The following is a 24,090-nucleotide window of genomic DNA, read 5'->3' as shown; positions in this document are numbered from 1 at the left end:
GCTTTCTACATTTTTATAGAAAACAAGGCTGAAGTGCCCTGCTGGTGTTCTCTGCCAACTTTTCCACTTTTATAAGGATACAACTGCAAAGGCAGTCAGAGAAACCTAGGCACTCGTGGGCTCAGCAACTTAGATGCAGGAAGCAGATGTTTTAAAGGGAACGTAAGTCACTTGGCACCATACAGAAGTAGTACGTACACTTTGCTCCAAAGTCGTTATATCCTGTTCTGCTTTCGAAAGCTTAAACTTGTACTCACTAATTTGTCTGTTGGCATCTCCTGGAACAGAAGAGAAAAACGAATCACCTCTCAAAGGTGAAGGTGTGACCTCAGGCATCGGCAGCCTGCAGCTCAGGGAAGGACCCTGTGTCTAAGAAAACACAGGTGCATCTAGGGCGGCCACGGCATCTCCAAAGCCTGGGCTCTGTGAAGTGTCTGCTACGAGGAGCTTGAGCAGTGGGCTGCTACAGCATCCCTGGGATGGGGAGTCAGAGGAAAATTCACTCCTCATCCAATGATGTGTAGGCTGAGCTTTGGGCAAGGAGCCCTCACAGGGCTCAATGGCCCTGCCAACCTCACCTGCAGCCCCAAGGCCAAGGGAGCCTTCTCACCCCAGGCACTGGGCCCTCCGTCTCCCAGACCTCCTGTGCCTCTCCTCCCACCTGACTGAGGTCCTCACCAGCTCCCAGGGCTGTGCCCGGCTGGACTCGCCTTGGTTCACTGTAACTTCCCCTGGTCTTGTTGCATTGATCTCTCTTCGGTAATATTTATCATGGTCTCTCAACATCAGATATGTGTACATGAGGAGGGGGGGCCTTGTCCTAGCTTCTTGAAACGACTTCTGTATCTAACCAAGGCTTGGTACATAGTAGATGCATAATAAATATTTGCTGAAATAAATGTTTTTTAGTATTACATGTTGTGATAATGTGATATGGGCAGAGCTATAAATCACTAGATGTACATCCGACCTGAGAAGTAAATCACTTAAAATGAGAAGTTTAGAAATGATGGGGGAGAGAAAATTCCCTCCAGCAAGCCAGATTTAACAAAAATCATTCCGAATGATTACACAGTAGGAACCACAGGCTTGCAGGAGATAAACCAAATCTAACCTAAGAACTTTTCTGCTTTCCTACATAACTAGGGTTACAACTACCTGTGTAATCTTCAATACAAGACATTTTTCTAACTGGATAGTTACTGTCATCCTAAAAGTAATAGGGTTATAAAACCCTCTCCCCAAAAGCCACCTCAGTAGTGAAAGAGGACAATCCCCACTCCTGGGCTTTAAAACACAAGCCTCAGAATCGTATTTAATTCCTCACCCTTGTACCTTACTGATCATCACAATGTACTGCTTCCTTCCTGGTTCTTAAAGCATTAAGTCCTTCGTTTCAGCCATTTCATGCATGTTTTGAAATTCATTCCAAAACACCATGCTTAATCAACGTACTGTCCAGACCTGAGTGTCCCTGGGTTCCTTCCCTGGCCTCTGGTGCAGGGAGCTGCTCTGTCTTTACCAGCCCTGCCTAGCCTCCCTGGGTTCCACTCAGCTTGCTGCCTTCTGCAGCTCCACCTGGGTGCTCTGCCCTACTTTCCGCAAGCCCCAACTCTGTAATACCCACCTGCTCTGGGGAGCATTCATGCATAGTGCGGCCCATCCTCTCCCCTCAGCATGAGTCCAGCATTTGTGCTTTAGGCCAATCTCTTCCAAACCCATCCCTACCTTCTCTGTAAGACTGTTGGCAGCCACTGTCCTGGTTTAGCTCACCTAACAGCCTCCTAACTAGTCAGCCTGCCTCTTGTCATACATGCCCCTATCTGCACCTATCCTCCATGCCAAAATGATACTTCCAGGACGAAATACTCACCAGGAAGTGTCACCAAGTCATGACTGATAGCCAGTAGAGGAAATGACACTAACCTCAAAAGTTAGTATTAATAAGACTTAATCTAAGAAGTCCTTTGTATTTAGTGTAACTCAGAATACTTAAATAAAAAGGCCATGGAATGAATAATCAGTATTTTTAAACAAGTTATCAGAAAAGCTACTATTCAAACTGGAAATATGGAAGTCTCCCCTGTCCACACATGATAACATTACTAATTATATACAAAGGGCTGCTGAACTCTCCCTACCATGAAAATTACTGTGAATGCAGTAGGCATTTTTAAATAATTTGGGTCAAAAGTAGAAAGGGGGAAAAACTGGAATAATTTAGGTAAACTGAATAGGCTTACTTTGTGGCCTTGTTTTAAATTCCATCTAATAAAGATTAAGTTGGATTAACAAGAAAACTGGGAAGATTCTGAAACAACCTTAGTGTGAGTTCCAAATACATTTCACCAATCATCCAAGATAAATTTCCCCATAAAGCTATTAGGAATGGTGCTGCATGGGAGCTTAAAGCTGACATGGGTGTGGAAGAGTCAGTGTCGATGTCACTATTTGCAAAATGTTATAGAAATAATTTTGCCCAGAGGGACGGAAAACACTAACTCAGGCCCCTCCACCCCTGTAGCACCCAGGCTAGAAGCCCCTACTCGGCTCCAGTGTGACCAGGTTTTGCTGAAGTCTAACCAATGTCTATAATCTGCTCCTCTTGACAATGTGAATCACAAGGCTAGTCTGCTGACAATTCCAGCCTACATACAGATGGGGATGGCCTGTCCCCACTACCTACTCTGCAGTTCGATGAATTGCAAGTCTGAGCCATTCTGAAGTCCTGCCAGGTCACCCCCAGTGCCGCCATTCTTGGAGCAGCTCTGCCGTTCTTCCTCCAACTGCAGCTTCAGTTTTCTAATCTGAGGCAGAAATCAAGGCTCATCAGCAAAGCACATGCGTGGCCCCAGCAGTCACATCACAGAATAAGGCAGGTCCTCATCAGCCACACAAATCATTTGCTCCAAAACCATTTGCTGGAAGGCCCACTTGGGGATTATGGATGAAGGTGCCAGGGTCAACCTATGAGCAGACATCAGGAGGAAGGCACTCCAGGATCCGTGTCCTGATAGAAAGAGGCCAGGTTATTATTTGTGTAGGTTTTTGGAACAGCACATCTCAATAGTTTTGGTTACTCCCATTAAAGATGGAAAATTCCATGGGCAGTTAGATGTTTCTATTTTAGAGTTAGGTTAAATATTCTTACTTAAAAAACCTTTTGTATACAGAAATAATTGGAAACAGGTTTTTCAGTTTGGCTACATAATCCACCTTATTTTACCCAAAACTGGAAATAATCCAAATGTCCATCAATAGAAGGATAAACAAATTGTGGTACATATGCAGTGGAATTACTACTCAGCAAAAGGAAGGGAACAGAATTTCGGCTCAAGATGGCGGCGTGAATAGGGCAGTGGAAATCTCCCAAAACCATACATATTTTTGAAAATACAACAAATACAACTATTCCTAAAAGAGAGACCAGAGGATACAGGATACAGTACAACAGCCAGGCTACATCTACATTTGCGAGAACCCAGCATCTCATGAAGGGGGTAAGATTCAAAGCTGTGACCCAGCGGGACCCGAGCATTCCTCCCACCCCAGCTGACCGGCGGGAGGAAAGCAGTCAGATTTGGGAGGGAGAGGGAGCCCAGAACTGCTAAATAACCAGACCTAGTAATCTGCACTGGGAGCACAGGCACACATTGCATGGTGTCCTGGATATTAGAGAAACGGAAGGGTAGGGTCCGAGACAGAGACTGCAAGCAGGTCCCCAGAGCCGGCTTCCCTGGGACAAAAGAAAAGCAGGCACTTTTCAAAATTCTTAAAGGGACAGGGGCTCAACAACTAAACAAAATTGTCCCAGCACACTCAGCCCAGCAGGCTGGGAATCTTGAAGAACTTTGGGCCCTCTAAGCCCCTGGGGGGTAAAGCAGCCCCAAAACCCCTCATGGTGATAAGCAGCCTACCATTCGTTCACTCTGGCCAGTGCTACAAGCAAACTGGCAGACCCGCCACAGCTGTGGAGCAGCTGGAAAGCGGCCCTGCCCACAGCAACTACACAGAGTCTCCGCCCAGTGTGCAGCTAACTGGTACAGGCAGCAGAAGCCAGAGCAAGGTCCGGAAGGCACAAAGGGGAACCGTTCTCGCAGGAGAACACACCTGGTGTGGCTGTGACTCCCTGCAGTGCTCTAGGCTAGCCTGAAGCCAGCCCCGCCCATGACAGCTCAGGAGATTGTCCCAGAGTCTGCTCCCAGTGTGCGGGTAACCGGCACAGGTAGCAGAGAAGGGCAGGGTGACCAACAAGCAAGAAGGGACTTTGTTCTCCCAGCTGACACATGTGCCACCTGCCTGCAACCACTCATATCACCATGAAAAGGCAGAAGAATCTGGTCCAGTCAAAAATCACTCAGACAACCCCAGAGAGAGGGCCTGGTAAGATAGTTATAACCAATCTTCCTGAAAAACAATTCAAAATAAAAGTCATAACCATGCTGATGGACCTGCAGAGAAATATGCAAGACCTAAGGGATGAAGTCTGGAGGGAGATAACAGAAATGAAACAATCAATAGAAGGGATTAAGAGCAGACTGGATGAGGTGCAACAGACTGTTTATGGAATAGAAATCAGAGAACAGAAATACAGAGAAGCTGAGGCAGAGAGAGATAAAAGGATCTCTAGGAATGAAAGAATATTAAAAGAACTGTGTGACCAATCCAAGTGGAACAATATTCACATTATAGGGGTACCCAAAGAAGAGAGAAAAAAACGGATAGAAAGTGTCTTTGAAGAAATAATTGCTTAAAACTTCCCCAAGTAGGGAAGGAAATAGTCTCTCAGACCATGGAAGCCCACAGATCTCCCAACACAAAGGACCCAAGGGGGACAACACCAAGACATATAATAATGAAAATAGCAAAGATCAAAGACAAGGACACACTATTAAAGGCAGCCAGAGAGAGAAAAAAGATCACCTACAAAGGAAAACCCATCAGGCTATCATCAGACTTCTCAAGATAAACCTTACAGGCCAGAAGAGAATGGCATGATATATTTAATGCAATGAAACAGAAGGACTTTGAACCAAGAATACTGTATCCAGCACGATTATCATTTAAATTTGAAGGAGGGATTAAACAATTTCCATACAAGCAAAAGTTGAAGGAATTTGCCTCCCACAAACCACCTCTACAGGGTATTTTAAAGGGACTTCTCTAGATGGAAGCAAGCACTCCTAAGACTAAATAGATGTCACCAGAGAAAATAAAATCACAGGAAAAAAAGCAGACCAACCAAATACTAACTAAAGGCAAAAAATAAATCAACTATCCCCCAAAACAGTCAAAGGAAACACAGAAGAGTACAGAATAAAACACCTAACATATAAAGAATGGAGGAAGAAGAATAGGAATGGAGAGAAATAAAGAATCATCAGACTATGTTTATAATAGCTTAGTAAGAGAGTTAAGTTAGACAGTTAGACAGTAAAGAAGCTACCCTTGAATCTTTGGTAATCATGAATCCAAAGCCTGCAATGGCAACAAGTACATATCTATTGACAATCACCCTAAATGTAAATGGACTGAATGCACCAATCAAAAGACACAGAGTAACAGAATGGATAAAAAAGCAAGAACCATCTATACACTGCTTACAAGAGACTCACCTCAAACCCAAAGACATACACAGACTAAAAGTGAAGGAATGGAAAAAGATATTTCATGCAAACAATGGGGAGAAAAAAAGCAAGTGTTGCAGTACTTATCTCAGACAAAATAGACTTCAAAACAAAGTAACGAGAAAAAGAAGGACATTACATAATGATAAAGGGGTCAGTCCAACAAGAGGATATAACCATTATAAATATATATGCACCCACCACAGGAGCACCAGCATATGTGAAACAAATACTAACAGAATTAAAAGGAGGAAATAGAATGCAATGGATTCATTTTAGGAGACACACCACTCACTCCAAAGGACAGATCAACCAGACAGAAAATAAGGACACAAAGGCACTGAACAACACACTAGAACAGATGGACCTAACAGACATCTACAAAACTCTACACCCAAAAGCAGCAGATACACGTTCTTCTCAAGTGCACATGGAACATTTTCCAGAATAAACCACATACTATGCCACACCAACCAACTTCTCAGATCACAAAGGTATAAAACTAGAAATAAATTGTACAAAGAAAACAAAAAGGCTCACAAACATACGGAGGCTTAACAACATGCTCCTAAATAATCAATGGATCAATGACTAAATCACAACAGAGATCAAGCAATACACGGAGAAAAATGACAACAACAAAACAAAGCCCAAACTTCTGTGGGACAAAGTGAAGGCAGTTCTAAGAGAAAAGTATATTGTAATACAGGCCTATTTAAAGAAGGAAGAAAAATCCCAAATGAATAGTCTAAAGTCACAATTATTGAAACTGGAAAAAGAAGAACAAATGAGGCCCAAAGTCAGCAAAAGGAGGGACATAATAAAGATCAGAGGAGAAATAAATAAAATTGAGAAGAATAAAACAATAGAAAAAAATCGATGAAACCAAGAGCTGGTTCTTTGAGAAAATAAAATAAACCCCTAACCAGACTTATTAAGAGAATAAGAGAATCTACATAAATAAACAGAATCAGAAATAAGAAAGGAAAAATCATGATGGACCCCACAGAAATACAAAGAATTATTAGAGAATACTATGAAAATCTATATGCTAACAAGCTGGAAAACCTACAAGGAATAGACAACTTCCTAGAAAAATACAACCTTCCAAGACTGACCAAGGAAGAAACACAAAATCTAAACAGACCAACTACCAGCAACTAAACTGAATCAGTAATCAAACACTACCCAAAAAACAAAACATCCATGCCAGATGGATTCACTGCTGAATTTTATCAGACATAAAGAGAAGACATAATACCCATTCTCCTTAAAGTTTTCCAAAAAACAGAAGAGGAGGGAATACTCCCAAACTCATTCTATGAAGCCAGCATCACTCTAATACCAAAACCAGGCAAGACACCACAAAAAAAGAAAATTACAGACCAATATCCCTGATGAACATAGATACAAAAATACTCAACAAAATATTAGCAAACCGAATTCAAAAATACATCAAGAGGATCACACACCATGATCAAGTGGGGTTCATCCCGGGGATGCAAGGATGGTACAACATTCAAAACTCCATCAACATCATCCACCACATCAACAAAAAGGAGGACAAAAACCACATGATTATTTCCATAAATGCTGAAAAAGCATTCAACAAAATTCAACATCCATTCGTGATAAAAACTCTCAATAAAATGGGTTTAGAGGGCAAGTACCTCAACATAATAAAGGCCATATATGACAAACCCACAGCCAACATCATACTTAATAGCAAGAACTGAAAGCTTTTCACCTAAGATCGGGAGCAAGGCAGGGATGCCCACTCTCCCCACTGTTATTTAACATAGTACTGGAGGTCCTAGCCACTGCAATCAGACAACACAAAGAAATAAAAGGCATCCAGATTGGTAAAGAAGAAGTCAAACTGTCACTATATGCAGATGACATGATATTGTACATAAAAAACCCTAAAGAATCCACTCCAAAACTACTAGAACTAATATCAGAATTCAGCAAAGTTGCAGAATACAAAATTAATACACAGAAATCTGTTGCTTTCCTATACACTAACGATGAGCTAGCAGAAAGAGAAATCAGGAAAACAAGTCCAATCACAACTGCATCAAAAAGAATAAAATACCTAGGAATAAACCTAACCAAGGAAGTGAAAGACCTATACTCTGAAAACTACAAGACACTCCTAAGGGAAATTAAAGAGGACTCAAACAAATGAAAATTCATCCCATGCTCTTGGCTAGGAAGAATTAATATTGGCAAAATGGCCATCCTGACTAAACCAATCTATAGATTCAATGCAATCCGATCAAAATACCAGCAGCATTCTTCAATGAACTGGAACAAATAGTTCTAAAATTCATATGGAACCACAAAAGACCCCGAATAGCCAAAGCTATCCTGAGAAGGATGAATAAAGCAGGGGGATCTCGCTTCCCAACTTCAAGCTCTACTACAAAGCCACAGTAATCAAGACAATTTGGTACTGGCACAAGAACAGACCCACAGACCAGTGGAATAGAGTCCAGGTATTAACCCAAACATATACGGTCAATTAATGTATGATAAAGGATCTATGGACATGCAATGGGGAAATGACAGCCTCTTCAACAGCTGGTGTTGACAAAACTGGACAGCTACATGCAAGAGAATGAAACTGGATTATTGTTTAACCCCGTACACAAAAGTAAACTCAAAATGGATCAAAGACCTGAACGTTAAGTCATGAAACCATAAAACTCTTAGAAAAAAACATAGGCAAAAATCTCTTGGACATAAACATGAGCAACTTCTTCATGAACATATCCCCCCAGGCAAGGGAAACAAAAGAAAAGATGAACAAGTGGGACTATATCAAGCTGAAAAGCTTCTGTACAGCAAAGGACATCATCAAAAGAACAAAAAGACATCCTACAGTATGGGAGAATATATTCATAAATGACATATCTGATAAAGGATTGACATCCAAAATATATAAAGATCTCACACACCTCAACAAATAAAAAGCAAATAATCCAACTAAAAAATGGGCAGAGGATCTGAACAGACACTTCTCCAAAGAAGAAATCAGATGGCCAACAGGCACATGAAAAGATGCTCCGCACTGCTGATCATCAGAGAAATGCAAATTACAACCACAATGAGATATCACCTCACACCAGTTAGGATGGCCACCATCCAAAAGACAAACAACAACAAATGCTGGCAAGGATGCGGAGAAAGGGGAACCCTCCTACACTGCTGGTGGGAATGTAAATTAGTTCAACCATTGTGGAAAGCAGTATGGAGGTTCCTCAAAAAACTAAAAATAGAAATACCATTTGACCCAGGAATTCCAGTCTTAGGAATTTATCCTAAGAATGCAGCAGCCCAGTTTGAAAAACACATATGCACTCCTATGTTTACTGCAGCACTATTTACAGTAGCCAAGAAATGGAAGCAACCTAAGTATCCATCAGTAGATGAATGGATAAGGAAGAGGTGGTACATATACACAATGGAATATTATTCAGCCATAAGAAGAAAACAAATCCTACCATTTGCAACAACATGGATGGAGCTAGAGGGTATTATGCTCAGTGAAATAAGCCAGGCAGAGAAAGACAAATACCAAATGATTTCACTCATATGTGGAGTATAAGAACAAAGAAAAACTGAAGGAACAAAACAGCAGCAGAATCACAGAACCCAAGAATGGACTAACGGTTACCAAAGGGAAAGGGACCGGGGAGGACGGGTGGGAAGGGAGGGATAAGGACGGGGAAAAAAGAAAGGGGGCATTACGATTAGCATGTATAATGTGGGGGGTGGGTCACAGGGAGGGCTGTGCAACACAGAGAAGACAAGTAGTAATTCTACAGCATCTTACTACGCTGATGGACCGTGACTGTAATGGGGTATGTGGTGGGGACTTGATGATGGGGGGAGTCTAGTAATCATAATGTCACTTGTGTAATTGCATACATACATACATACTTACATAAGTAAAAAGAAAGGGAGAAGTGCCAGTACATCAACAGGTGAGATCTCAGAACAGGAATGCAGCATGAAAGACATCATGTAAGAAAAGAGTACATACTGCACCACTCCAATTATGTAAGCTAGAAAATCCAAACTCACCCACAGTGACAGAAAGCAGGGCCCCGGCTGCCTGGAGCGGGAGAGGGAGGTGCAGGAAGGAGGCTTACAAAGGAACACAGGAACTTGGGGTGTTATGCATATCTTCATCACCTTAACTGGTCATGGTCTCCCAGGTACTGTTATGGGATGAACTGTGACCTCTCCAAAATTCATATGTAGAAGTCCTAACCCCCAGTATCTCACAATGTGACCTTACCTAGAAATGGAGTCATTGTAGGTGAATCAGTGGAGATGAGGTCATACTGGAATAGGGTGGGTGCCTGACCAATATGACTGGTGTCCTTATATAAAGAATGTCATGTAAAGGAGCACATATACAGAGGTAAGAGTGTGAAGACACAGAAAATGTTGTCTACAAGCCAAAGAATGCCAGATTGCCAAGAAAAGCATCGGAACTAAAAGAGAAGCCTGGGACACATCTCCCTTTGCAGGCCTCACAGGGAGCCCACCCTGCTGACACCTTGACTGTGGCTGCTTCTCCAGATCTGCAGGGCAAATTTCTACTATCACCCAGTTTGTGGAACTTCATTAGGGCAGCCTTAGGAAACTCATACAGGTATATATATATTTATACCTGTATTCTACACCAATTATTCCCTAATGAAGCTGGTTTTTCTCAATCTGAAAAATAACAGAAACTAAAAAAAAATAAAATTAGAAGGGACTTTGGGTTTTGAAAAAACAAGGCCCAGCTAGAGAAGAGAGCCACACATGTGGAAACCAAGGCCATCAGGCAGATAGACCTGTGATGAGCGCTGAGACCTCTAGTTCACCCTCCATTGCCCGAATGAAGATGGCTGGGCTGGGTCCTTAAGCTGAAAATTGGAGGCTGGCTTTCTAGGACTCTGAGTCTACCGTAAAGACCCAACATACCCACAGGAAGGTCTCAACAGAACCCCCAGTCACAGAGACTCTCCCAAACACAGGGCATATGCTCACCTGCCTGTCAGCTTTTAGTAGCCCACTCATAAACCCAGGACCAAAAAAAAAAAAACTCAGAAAAAAGCACCTGGAAGGAAACAAAATATGCAGACAGGAGAAAGCTTCAGAAAACATACCAACCCGCCTACCAGCATCCTCTGAGCTACGGGAATGCCTGCATCCTTGAAAGGACTGCAACTACCGGAGCTCAATAGGGTATCAGAAGGTAAAGCTGAGAGGATCTTTTTAAAAGTAGAGCAAAAGAGGCAAAAAGTGATGGAAAAACAGAACAGAAACAAGTTAGAACATCTGTCCCAGAGATCTTATGTGCCTTCCTTCAGAAACAGACTCGTGTTTCCCCAAATGCTGACACCTCTTGTCCCAGGGGCCCTGGGGGCACCCCAGCTTGGCCAGTCTGCCTCCTGCTGCAAGGGAGGCTCCCTCTGGGACAGAGACGAAGCCTCCCCATGCTTGCTTTCATCCTTTCATCCTGGAGGGTCAAGGGTGAGTTGCATGTTCAGAGTTCCAGATGACATCCCCACTGTGTCACCTCCACCAATAGGGGTCAGAGGAACCCTGCACCTGGATGAGTTTGCCCCGCCCCAGCAGGGAAGGGTGCAGTCTGCACCAGGACTAAGTCCATGCTGCCGGATATTGCCCTGCCAGCACACAGGGCCCGCCTTTGGGGGGCAGCACTGACCCCATGTGCCCAGCATTTCTGGTCAAGTCCAGCTCACACAGGACACCTTCACACCACTGCCTTCCCTAGGCCTGCAACTCCCTGGGCCAGGGGGCCATATTCCCGCTAGTGCTACAGGTTTTCCCTGAACCCCTGCCCCCTGCCCAGCTGCTCCACCGGGTCGTGCTCCCTCCTCTGCAGCCCGCCTACCACTAAGCCTGAAAATGGCATTCTCCCCGAATTTTCCAGGTCTAATCTCATCTCCTCAGACCATGTCACTGCCCCTCGTCACTGCTATCATCCGCTTTCCTCACTACTTTCAACTCCTGTCTCCATTCTTGTCAATTCCAAGATGCAGCTGAGCAGAGGGCTCCTCCTGCCACCGATGTCTCAGTTTCGGAACAGCTCTGTGAGGACCTTGCCCTCAGCCACTTGCTCCCTGGTCATGTGCCATGTCCCTCCATTGCTCTGCTTTGTCTGTCTGCTCTCTAACCAGTATGATCTTTCCAGCTCATTCTCTCCAGACCGCAACTCCAAAATGCCTTCAATTCCATTAATGCCTCTACTCCACTGCTCCCACCTTCTTTCCACTGTGCCTGGCTGGCTGCCCTTCAAACCTCCTCCCCCAGCATAACCTCTAGGCTCCTCACGTTGTTACCGGCCTGCACACGCTCACCTCCTCTGCCCAAGTGCACTCCGCCTAGTAAAATCGCACTCTGCCCTCTCCATGCCCGCACCTATGCAGCCGAATGTGGGTGGAGGAACGTGCACAGTGAATGCATTCACACAAGCCTCTAACATGCCGTGTGATTCACGGATTATCACATTTATTGTTTATTGCTGGTCTCCTCCCACTGGAAAGTAAGGTCCACTAAGGCAGGGTTTTTTTTTCAATCTGATATGTTCACTGAAATATCCCAAATATCTAGAAATAGTGGAATATCATTCAACATTTGAAGGACTGAACAGGAGTTTCAAAAAAGTTATAACACACAATATGGGAAGAGAACAAATCATTCAAGATATTTTCCCAGAATCGAAGGGCAAAAATTCTGAGACTGACAGGGGCCCAGGCCATGCACGAGAACTCCAAACCATGTCACTATGAACACCAGGGGAGGGAGGGGTCACATACAAAAAGGCAAAAAGATGTCTTTGAAATTCTCAAAAGCATACTGGACGCCACAAGACAATGATGCAATTTCTTAAAAAAAGAAAAGATGAAGGAAAATTCACTGCAGCATTCAAAACAAGAGGGTAAAATGACATTTTCAGGATTCCAAAGTTAAGGAAAACCTACAGCCCACAAATCCCTTTCTCAAGAAGTTCTGAGGGATGTACCACACTAAAAGAAAGAATGAAAAAGGAGGAAGGCAAAAATTCCTTTTACAAAAGGAAATCCAAACTTACAAAAGGGAACCCAACCTAAACCACAAGAAGAGGCAACCCCAAACACCAGCGAGTTCCAGTGATCAGAGGTGGAACTGAGGCTCCGGATGCATCTGAGCCGTCGAGGGATTTACTACTGCTGGAGAGTCCGAACCTAAATTAGTAAGAAGTACTAGGAAACAAATGTAAAGAAACCCACACTATGAACTGGAGGGAAGTAACAAGTTGTGAAGGGCACGAAAGGCAGTCCTAGCAGGCTCCCGCTGCCTGGGAGCAGCACGTCGGGCGCCCTGAACGGTACCCAGCCTGGAGCTGCACTGCGCCTGTACCAGGAGGAGAGGCGCGAGTCCGTGGGTGGTAGGACCGGGTGAAAGAAAGCTAACCGCTGCCTTCCACAGAGGGATGTCAGCGGTGCCCAACACAGAACATTCAGGAAGCATGGTGAGCTGTTTATAGAAACATGAGGAGTAGCACCCAGGGTGTTAGGAAAGAGTATAAAACCTAAATGTGATTTATTCCCACTAGGATGTTTAAACATTTTAACAGTAAGGTATTAACAAAGGGCCACGTGGTGGAAGCTGCTCAGGCTGAGTGGGGGTGGGGAAATTGATAAGGGCCTGGCTATACCTGTTTGAGTTTTTTTAAACCTACCAATAAGAATAAGACATGTAAAGGAAAGATATAACGGGCTTAGGCGACGTCCGGGGAAGACTGTGAACCCTGTAGTACTCAGCCAATGAGGAACCAGGGAAGGGACTCGCGCACTAGGAGGTAAATTATTGGCGCCAAACTCCCCAGCTGTGCCTGCCCACCAGACACCCGATCTTGCAAGACCGTCATTAAAGCCTCGCTCCGCTGTTCTCTTTGTCTCCGTGTCCACTTACTGAATTTGGACCAGTGAGTGTGTTTCTCACAAGGGGATCAGCTAAAAGGACCACATGGGAATGTCAAGGTATGGTTGGGGGAGGCAGGGTAGGGAACTTCTGTCTTTGTAACAAGCTTTGTAGAATTTTTTTATCCTTTAAATCTTGAGTACTGATGTTTGGAGTAAGCACATGTCTTTCTAGTGTACATTTTAATTTGCTAACAGTTTGCCACATGATTTAGTCAGTTACGGTTAACATCCCCTCCCAGGAGAAAAATGCCTTTACCTGCGACAGTAGCTCTTCCTTTTCTGTAGCAAGTTTTCGTAGCCTCACATCTAAAACAAATGAAAAAGGTTGTAAACTAAATTGTAATGACATAGTATGTAAACAATTTTTTTAAATTCCTCAAATTCAAAAAGAGCAAACATCATCTAATAAACAACATACAGCTCAATATCAAAAGAAATTAATGGCTTTAATGGTGTTAAGGAGTACGTACGTAATCATTCAGTACGTATTTCCCCATAGCTGGTATTTATCGGAGCACTGAACATGTTTGCTCCCAAGGGCAGGGATTTTCCATTAAAGACAAACTGACTAAAAGATCATTTATTTCCTTGTTTCAAAAATTTGCAAGTTTTCACCAGTAGAGAACTCAAATGCAAACGGTGCTCCCCCAGGCTTCACAGAGCTCTTACCAGGTGATAACAAAAAACAGGAAATGCAGGTGGTGGGGGCTGGCAGGAGCAGAGAAGGGGACTGAGCAGGGCTGGGCAAAGAAACCAGAGGAACACAGTGCTGAGGAAGAAGGGGGCTGACTCTGAGACATGGGCAGGACCGCAGGCTCATCCTGGCCTGAGGTGAGGGTTGCATCTCGTAAGCATGAATTAAAATAGGCTCTGAGGGGATACCAGCAGATGAGTAAAAGCAGCTGACAACTGAGCCAGCAGCCCCCACAACCAACCAGGAAAGTTCTGGTTTCTTGCAAACAAGCGGAGGAAGCCCTCTGAGCGGCCCATGGCTGCAAACTCAGGCCATTCCCTGGAGCAGCTCTCACTCGCCTAGCTAGCACCTTCTGCTTTAGCAAAGTGCTCCTGGATCACACTTCTGGAGCTCTGTGCATTGGGGTGTCCTTACTAACTTAAAAGTCTTCCGGCTTCCCTCACTCTTACAGTGTATCCTACTCCTTTAGGGAAACTGCACATAAATGAAAAGGAGATAAAAGACAACTTTTTTAATAAATGGAAGTGAGCTGATGATAGACAGTCTGTGCCATTCTTCCTCTAGAGTAGGACTCTTAGTGGAGGCAATGGATGGGCATCTGTGTGGCTTCCTGAGAAAGGGGTCATTCGAGTCCCAAGGGTTAAACTGAAGAGGCTTAGCCTTTAAGGGGCTCTGGGAGTAACACTCCCCTGATATATCTTCTTACTAGTCTCTTGCTTAAAGAAATGCAGGTGCAAAAAGCTACAGAACCCTGGGATAAGCAGCACAGAAAACCAGATGCTCCAGGAAGAAGAAACGTAAATCATACTCAGGCCCAGCCCACTGGTTCTGTAGCTGGTGGTGCTGGATCATCTCCCGCAGGTTTGTATGAAGTGTTAAGGCAACGTGAATATGCCCACAGCCTCCTCTGGGAGTCTCACAAGGACCAGAGGCCGACTTCCCAAGGTCAAGGATGCCTGCAATCTACCCAGACTTCTTCTTGGTGAAGACCTAGATAATGCTTGAGACAACTCTTGTGTTATTTTTGTTTTCCAAGACAGGACATGAGCAAGCTAGAAATCTAATAGGACATTAATCCAGGCAACAAACACAGCAATCAGCATCTTACCTAGTGGGCCTTCTCCTGCTGACTCCAAGACCTGAGCAGCTTCCTGAGAGACCACAGTGATGGCTCCAGCCACAGGTTCAAGACTGACATCACCATTGGGGGTGCCATCAGGGATTATGACTAAGCCATGTTTCTGTGGGGCAAAAAAAAGCCACCATCACAAAGGGTGGCCCTCAGAGGCAGCATGCCCTGTGAGAGGTCCTGGGAGAACTTGCTGGCCTGTACAACCTGGCTGGTGCTAGCTACGTGGAATGCACAGCGCTGCAGAAGAAACGACTCATGCCTACCAAAGCCAAGTGAAGAATGGACACTGGGTTTGTATTCGGGCTTAGAGAGGTAACAGGCGGGAGGAGGGATTAGAAGCAGTGGGAGCCTGAGTGCAGGCTGGCGCGCACGTACCTCTCCTGTTCTCCCCGTCTCCTGCAGGCTAGCCAGCGCTTCTCGGAGCGAATCTCGCTCGGTCCTAAGGTAGGCAAGGTGCTCGTTCTGGGTCTCTAGGCCCTGGTTTGAGGGTAACAAGGGAAAGAATGCACAGAAGGAGAACGAAGTGAAAGGCAGCAGACAGCACCTAACTCAAGGAAGCCAGGAGGAAGGGCCAAGAGACACAGGCTCGTGGGAAGCATGGAAACAAGCAGTCAGGTCTGGGAGGAAGCACAAAGCTGTAGGGACACACATCTCCAGCAGATTGTTAATAGAAACTGGTTGAGCATGCATGAAGTCGGCAAAACATGCTCATGACATCAGGCAGGAAAACAGGTCTTTCTTTTGCAGTCGATGAAAAGACAGGAAAAGGAAGATGCAGGCAACAGTAATATAATAAAGTTCTTGCTGCCCTCCTCAGGGCATCTGGTGAACCAGAAAAACAACAAAATGGAACAAAAACTGCATTTCATGTGCAACTAAACAGTTTACTCAAGAATATACTTGATTTTTTTTTAATTACAAAAAGGTTCTGGAAGAAAAATAACCAGTATAGTCAAGGCATTTCGATTAAATATTGACTGTAGTGACTGTTCCCAAGTAGTATGGCAAAATATTCCTCAAATATCACTTATTTAAAAATGGCAGTCTCCAGAGATTCTCAATGACCTTTTTGTTAATCCAATTAAATACAAATAAGAGTCAGTTGGTTTTCTGATAAACCTTCAAAATGCAAAAAACACAAAACACTGACAAAATAAATATAGCCCACCTACAGAAGGTAGCACAAAGTGGGTTTTGGAACGAGGCTTTTGAATGCCAACACATGAACTTACCTATGCCTCAGTTTCCTCATCTGAAAACCAGATGGGGTACCAGTACAGCCACCCCATGGCACAGCCTTAAAGGAGTGCTCAGTAAAAGCCACTGCCTGCAGTGTCTAAGTCACAGGGATGCAGGAAAAGCCAGCTGGTGTTTCCATCCCTACTTCCCTGTCACTGCCTGAACCCACAACTGTCAGAGCCAAGGAGGGCAATGCAGAAGCAGGAATACACTTCAGTCCTCAGTGACAAATCCAATCGATGTCATAAAATGCCAGACTTCAAAACATACCTCAGGTAAGCATTCTGTGCAGGAACCTGACAGCTGGACTGTTTGAAAAAGCCTTTCTCTGCACAGTTGCTCATATATTTACTATTTTCTGCCAGCATTCCCATTAACTCAAGGAGTTTAATAACAACAGGTAACCTTCCCAGTCCTAGTTTGCTGGATTTAGAATTGGGTTTATTTACTGATTGCAGAATAGTTGGACAATTTTTGAAATCATTATTATCCAATTCTGAAATCAAACTAGGAATAAGTAAACAGGGATTATAGCCACTACCATTTGTGTAGCTCCAGCTATACGGCAGGCACTGTTACATATACAGACAACTTCACCCGTACATGTTATATTTGTATATGTAATTTCTCCCTTGTATACCCTGTACTTGCTGTATCCACATGTTCACAGATCAGAAAATTGAGGGTCAGAGTGTCATTTTTTTTTTTTGCTCAAAGTCACCTAAGTGGCAAAGCCAGAAAAATCAATACAGTTTTTTGCGGTTCCAAAGCCCTTGCACATTTTTCTATATCGCACTTTTCTATATCACAGCCCCATGAAGGCCACAGTTATGTTTCCTTATTGTCATCCTAGATGCTGCTGGAAAAGTAATCCACAGGACAAGCCCTATTCCCTATTTACACAAAGTGCAACATCCATGTCTAACCTCCTTTCGACATTTACATTCACACCACAGGACGTGTCTCAAGCCCGCCTATGAACTAATCACTGGAGTTTCTAGCATCTAAGGCATTTATCCTAACACTTCAAGCTGATATTAACCCTCCATTATGTTAACAACAAATGTAACATTAGGAAAACAGCAAAACCACTGTCTATTGGCAGTTACATCACTGCTGAGTTAGATGTTTTTGGCTGTCTGCATGCACAGTGAGGCCATGCATCAATCACCACACCTCCTGGGTCAGTGATTGCTGTCAAAGCATGCTCTATAAACACCACTCCACACACACAATCACTTAGGAACAGACCAATTTGAAAGTAAGTACCAAATGCTACTACATGCCATTTGCTCCTCTTCCACATCTTTCAGCAGTAGGCTTTATCTTTACTCTGGACTTCCTGACTTCATCTTCCCACAGTCATGGTGGGAGAATAAAATACATCCCCTGAGTCCTCCTATTTCACCACGGAGTTTGGAGACAACGGAAATGCCTTCTAACTGGACCAAACGTATTCACGCTGGATCTGAAATCCTCCATATTGCCTGACCATAAAACCACTACCCTGAGTTTGTGTTCAATAATAGTTCCTACAACAGATCTTTGTTTTTAAGGGTTAAAAGTACATGCTTGTGAAGATCTAAGTTAATTCTTTAACCTGACCTAACCTCAACATCTGGAGTCAAGAAACCTGCAAGATGGATTTAACAGGTTGAACGTTTGGGCAACAGCTTAATTCTCCATCTAATCATACAGGGGCACAAACATCTGTGTCAGAATGGATGTGAGTCCTCTGCTGGGCTGTGCGGATATACAAGTCCTTTGTATGGGCCTATTATTCAGACGGCCACCTGGCACTCAGGACCACCTTGCGGCTAGAGGCATGACCACTAGGATCGATGAAGGAAGAACTAAACAAAGCTGAACTTTAAATTGAGAATAACAGCCATGTTCCTTCATTAAGTTGCTAATTTTGAATCTTGAAAATGAAACTAGAGATGAGTAATGTATTAGGTAGTCACCGTACTGAAAATGTCTCTTTTAAACCTTACACACATTAGGATGGCTACTATCAAACAAGTGTTGGTAAAGGTGTAGAGAAACTGGAACCCTTATGAGTGCCGGTGGGGATGCAGCTGCTGTGGAACACGGTATGGTGGCATCTCAAAAAATGACAGAGAATTGCCACATAATGCAGTAGTTCCGCTCCTGGGTATATACCCAGAGAAATTAAAGAGGGTCACAGAGAGGTAGCTGCAGACTATGTTCAAAGCAGCATTACTCACAATAGCCAAAAGGTGGGAGCAACCCAAGTGCCCACCAACAGAGTGGATAAGCAAAATGTGGTCTATCCACACAATGGAGCATTATTCAGTCTTAAAAAGGGAGGACATTCTGGCATCTGTTACTATAAGGATGAACCTTGAGGACCTTAGGCTGAGTAAAATATAAGGCAGTCACAAAAAGACAAATCCAGTGATACCACTTATATGAGGTATCTAGAGGAGTCAAATTCATAAAGAGAAGAAATAGAAGGGTGGGTGCCAGAGGCCAGCAGAAGGCAGAATGGGGAGTTGGTGTTTGATGGGACAGAGTTTCGGTTCTGCAAGGTGAAGCAAGTTCCGTGGATGGATGGTGAAATGGTAATCCAACTGTGTGACTGCATTTAATACCCACAAACTCTACCCTTAAAAATGGTTAAAATGGTAAATTTTATGTTACTTGTATTTTACCACAATTAAAAAAAACTTAAATAGTCAAAGGAGGGACAAATATCAATACATGCAAACAACAACTTGGATAGATTCTCAAGGGAATTATGCTGCATGAACAAATATAGCATTAAAAGGTTTTATACTACTAAACCTAACCAGGAAGGTAAAAGAACTATACCCTGAAAACTGTAAGACACGCATGAGAGAAATTAAAGAAGACACCAATAAATGGAAATACATCCCATGCTCATGGATAACAAGAATTAATATTGTCGAATGGCCATCCTGCCTAAAGCAATCTACAGATTCAATGAACTCCCTATCAAAATACCAATGGCATTCTTCAATGTGCTAGAACGAATAGTCCTAAAATGTATATGGAACCACAAAGGACACCAAATAGCCAAAGCAATCCTGAAAAGGAAGAATAAAGCTGGGGGAATTATGCTCCCCAACTTCAAGCTCTCCTATAAAGCCACAGTAATCAAGACAATTTGGTACTGGCACAAGAACAGACCCACAGAACAATGGAACACAATAGAGAGCCCAGATATAAACCCAAGCATATATGGTCAATTAATATATGAGAAAGGGGCCATGGATATACAATGGGGAAATGATAGCCTCTTCAACAGCTGGAGTTGGCAAAACTGGACAGCTACATGCAAGAGAATGAAACTGGATTAATGTCTAACTCCATACACAAAAGTAAACTCGAAATGGATCAAAGACCTGAATACAAGTCATGAAATCATAAAACTCTTAGAAGAAAACATACCCAAAACTCTCTTGAATATAAGCATGAGCAACTTTTTCCTGAACACATCTCCTCAGGAAAGTGAAACAAAAGCAAAAATGAACAAATGGGACTACATCAAACTAAAAAGCTTCTGTACAGTAAAGGACACCACCAGCAGAACAAAAAGATGTCCTACAGTATGGGAGAATATATTCACAAATGACATATCTGACAAGGGGTTAACATACAAAATAAATAAAGAACTCACACGCCTCAACACCCAAAAAGCAAATCATCTGATAAAAAATGGGTACAGAACCTGAACAGACACTTCTCCAAAGAAGAAATTCAAATGGCCAACAGGCACATGAAAAGATGCTCCACATCGCTAATTATCAGGGAAATGCAAATTAAAACCACAATGAGGTATCACCTCACACCAGTTAGGATGGCCAATATTGAAAAGTCTAGAACAACAAATGCTGGCAAGGATGTGGAGAAAGGGGAACCCTCCTACACTGTTGGTGGGAAAGTAAAGTAGTTCAACCATTGTGGAAAGCAATAAGGAGGTTCCTCAAAAAACTAAAAATAGAAATACCATTTGACCCGGGAATTCCACTCGTAGGAATTACCCAAAGAAAATAAGTTCTCAAATTCAAAAAGACATATGCACCCTATGTTTATTGCAGAACTATTTACAATAGCCAAGATACAGAAGCAGCCTAAGTGTCCATCAGTAGATGAATGGATAAAGATGTGGTACATACACACAATGGAATATTATTCAGCCATAATAATAAAACAAATCCTACCATTTGCAACAACATGGATGGAGCTAGAGGGTATTATGCTCAGTAAAATAGGTCAGGCAGAGAAAGACAAGTACCAAATGATTGCCCTTACTTGTGGAGTGTAACAACGAAGCAAAACTGAAGAAACAAAACAGCAGCAGACTCACAGACTCCAAGAAGGGACTAGTGGTTACCAAAGGGGAAGGGTCAGGGAGGGTGGGTGGGAAGGGAGGGAGAAGGAGATTGAGGGGTATTATGATTGGCACACATGGTGTGGGGAGGTGTCATGGGGAAGACAGTGTAGCACAGAGAAGTAGTGAGTCTGTGGCATCTTACTACACTGATGGAAGTGACTGCAATGGGGTGTGGTGGGAACTTGATAATATGGGTGAATGCAGTAACCTCAGTGTTTTTCATGTGAAATATTCATAAGAGTATATATCAATGATACCTTAATTTTTAAAAAAGGCTTTATATTACATGATTCCATTCATAAAACACTCTTAAAATGGCAAAATTATAGAAAAGAGAATGGGTTAGCGGCTGCGGAGGTTGGGACGGGGTAGGGGAGGGAGTAGATATGGCTATAAAAGCTCAACAGGAGAGCTTCCTTGCAGTGATTACAACCTTCTGTATCTTCCTGTATGAAGATCAGTGCCCAGCTGTGATACTGTGCTGTAGTTTTGCAAGATGTTTCACTTGGGGAAATTGGATGAAGGGCATACAGGATCTTTTTTCATTATTTCTTGAAACTGCATGTCAATCTATAATTACCTCAAAAAATTATTTTAAGTTTAATTTAAAAAGCAACAAAGGAACACATTATTAAATACCACACAGAAAGAAGATACTCACTTATTCATTCAAAAATACCAAGAAAATTAAAAAGTCCATTTATATCTTAACCATCAGACACCTTTTTGGTAGAAAAAAATTTTGTTTCATTTTAAATAGCAATTTTATTGGACTGATATGTTTGGGGTTTTCCTATGGCTGGTGCACAGGAAAATGATACTTGAAAATACTAAGATAAACATATAAACAGAAATCACAGACCTGCAGAACTGTGCTAAAGAAAATTATGTAAGGCCCTAACAGAAGTCCATTCTAGACAGTGACGAGAACTTTACAAATTACCAACTTTGTGTCATACATTTTTTCACAGCTCATTTTAAATTCCCCAAGTAAAAATTTAGTTGAAATCAGTTAGCTCATAATTGCAGTTTCAAAACTCTTAACAAGAGTTGTTAATTTATACTCCAGAGGCTCTGCTAGTTTTGTGTGGTATTTTTAAAAACTCAGTATTTAAATATCAGAGACTCTAAAGGGTAGCTTCATTTCTGTTTTGTTTCCCTGTGTGTATTAATGAGAAGATGGGTCCTTGGGGGTTGAAAAGAACTAGATACTAGAACCTCCAACAATGGAGAGAAGGATCCAGAAGATTCCACATGGTATCTGTTTGCTACCACACCTACCCTTGAACAGAACAAGGGTCTGGCTGTGTCTGCAGGCCCAGGGTTCCTTCAAGCCCTGGCAGTGAGGGCTGTGGGGCCCCTACTGCAGAACACAAGCTGCTGCTGAGATGGCACTGCCAGGCAAGGTGACTTGGGAGAGCCTAGTGGGTATTTTCTCAGTCTCCTGTGTACTTGGCATCTACCTGAAGGGCTTAGCAAAAAAGCACTGGAGACTTTTTCCTTAACTGGGCCCTGCTCTGGGGAGTTCCGGCGTTATAATTAGAGATGGCGTCACAATTTGGCAACACAGCCAAATCTTACATTCCTATCCCTTTCCACAATTACACTGACTGTAATATCTTCCTATCTTATTCACCAAGGATCTAGGGGATGCTAGGAACTTTCCCCACCCCCACTCCCTATCCTTTTGCTTCTTACCCAAATTTTTGCAATGTAAGGATATCAAGTTACCCACAAGTTTGAATCTACTGTCTGTGGATGCTTCTGGATAAGAATCCTAGGGAAATAAAGAACTTCCTCAGAAAGTTCCTACTTACAGGTTTCACAAGCCCAGATACAGCTAGAAAGAAGAGTTCTTTCCAGGCATAGCATCTGGTTTTTCCCATGGAGGTTTCTTTCTGACTTCTGCTTATTCATATTTCCGGATAAATACTCAAAAATAATCAAAAGGACAGATTTTGAGGTATCACTAAGTTCAGTTACATTGGTCTATTCCTCATCGATGAGCTTTGGAACAAAGCCCAATTTCATCCATACCCTAATGTGTTTATCTTTCCAAAGAAGTGTCTCCTGGAGGTCAAACACCTCTTTTGTCATGGTGTCTACTTTCTGCTGCATACGCTGATTCTCCTGCAGAGAAAGAGGGGACAAGAGGTAATAAAAGAGCAGAAAGAAAAAAAGGAGGGGCTTGGAGGGAAGAAAACAGAACAAAAATAAAGCAGATAAACTCAACAGAAGGGCAAAGTCTGTGATGAACAGGAGAAGCAGGAGTTCCTTGCTAACAGAAAAGATGACATCCAGTGTCTTGGTGACATAACCCCCACTGGCCCACCCCTGTAAAGGTCAACAGGGAGCAGGAACAGCTGTCCCGACCACTGGCCGGCGAGGCCACTGTGTGCATGCAGCTCCCTGTGTGCACTGTTCCTTTGATGACTGCCTTTTCCAAACATGGAACAATTTTCATTTCTGAAAATGGAAATTCCATTTGCTTATGAACAAATGATACTTATCATGGAGAACAAGCAGTTTTGAACTTTATCTTTTAAGCAGAACTAAAAGAAAATATGAGGGACATAGCTTAAGCACTTTGAATTTCTATTAGCAGAATCTATGACAGCAAGATCACCATGAATGATGAACGCACAGTCACATCAGCTTTTGGGAAAACTACAATTTAACATTTTGTGATTCTTCAACAACTTCTGATTAGGCAGCAATACTCAATTTATACCTCATATTTAACAGGCTTTCTTTTAAGCATTATTGGTAAATTATCATCTCCTACTTTTCCTACTCATACATTTCTCACCACATGATTCTCAATTCTAAAGACTTTCAAAAAGCATTATTCTATTATAGTCAAGGTTTTTCAGTTACACATAAACAAGGATATTAACATCAAAAAGATGTTCATTTTAAACAAAAAAAAAAACACCTAAAACTTGGGTTTTTAGAGTTTGTATACCCAGCACCTTGGGCTTTAAAAGAAACCACAGTGACAAATTGCAGCAATCAAGCATTAC

The 24,090-nt window shown here is 42.8% G+C and overlaps 1 protein-coding gene across 35 annotated transcripts in view; it reads right to left on the bottom strand.

Moving 5' to 3' along the window:
- Positions 1–24,090, bottom strand: part of LRRFIP2 (LRR binding FLII interacting protein 2) — a 140,217-nt gene that overhangs the window by 1,792 nt on the left and 114,335 nt on the right. For 28 of the 35 annotated variants that reach the window (XM_036921583.2, XM_036921586.2, XM_036921599.2 and 25 more), the window contains 6 exons: positions 23,105–23,197; positions 15,823–15,924; positions 15,424–15,556; positions 13,878–13,927; positions 2,687–2,807; positions 199–278 (listed from right to left, as the gene is read on the bottom strand). In XM_036921583.2, coding sequence (XP_036777478.2) covers positions 199–278; positions 2,687–2,807; positions 13,878–13,927; positions 15,424–15,556; positions 15,823–15,924; positions 23,105–23,197 — 579 coding nt within the window. The remainder of the gene's footprint in view (positions 1–198; positions 279–2,686; positions 2,808–13,877; positions 13,928–15,423; positions 15,557–15,822; positions 15,925–23,104; positions 23,198–24,090) is intronic. The other 7 variants (XM_036921592.2, XM_036921590.2, XM_036921597.2 and 4 more) reach the window with 2 other exon arrangements.

The sequence above is a fragment of the Manis pentadactyla genome, chromosome 14 (genome assembly GCF_030020395.1).
Source record: "Manis pentadactyla isolate mManPen7 chromosome 14, mManPen7.hap1, whole genome shotgun sequence".
Lineage (NCBI taxonomy): Eukaryota > Metazoa > Chordata > Mammalia > Pholidota > Manidae > Manis > Manis pentadactyla.
The sequence above is the reverse complement of the archived record's forward strand: the minus strand, read 5'-3'. Positions and strand labels throughout refer to the sequence as shown.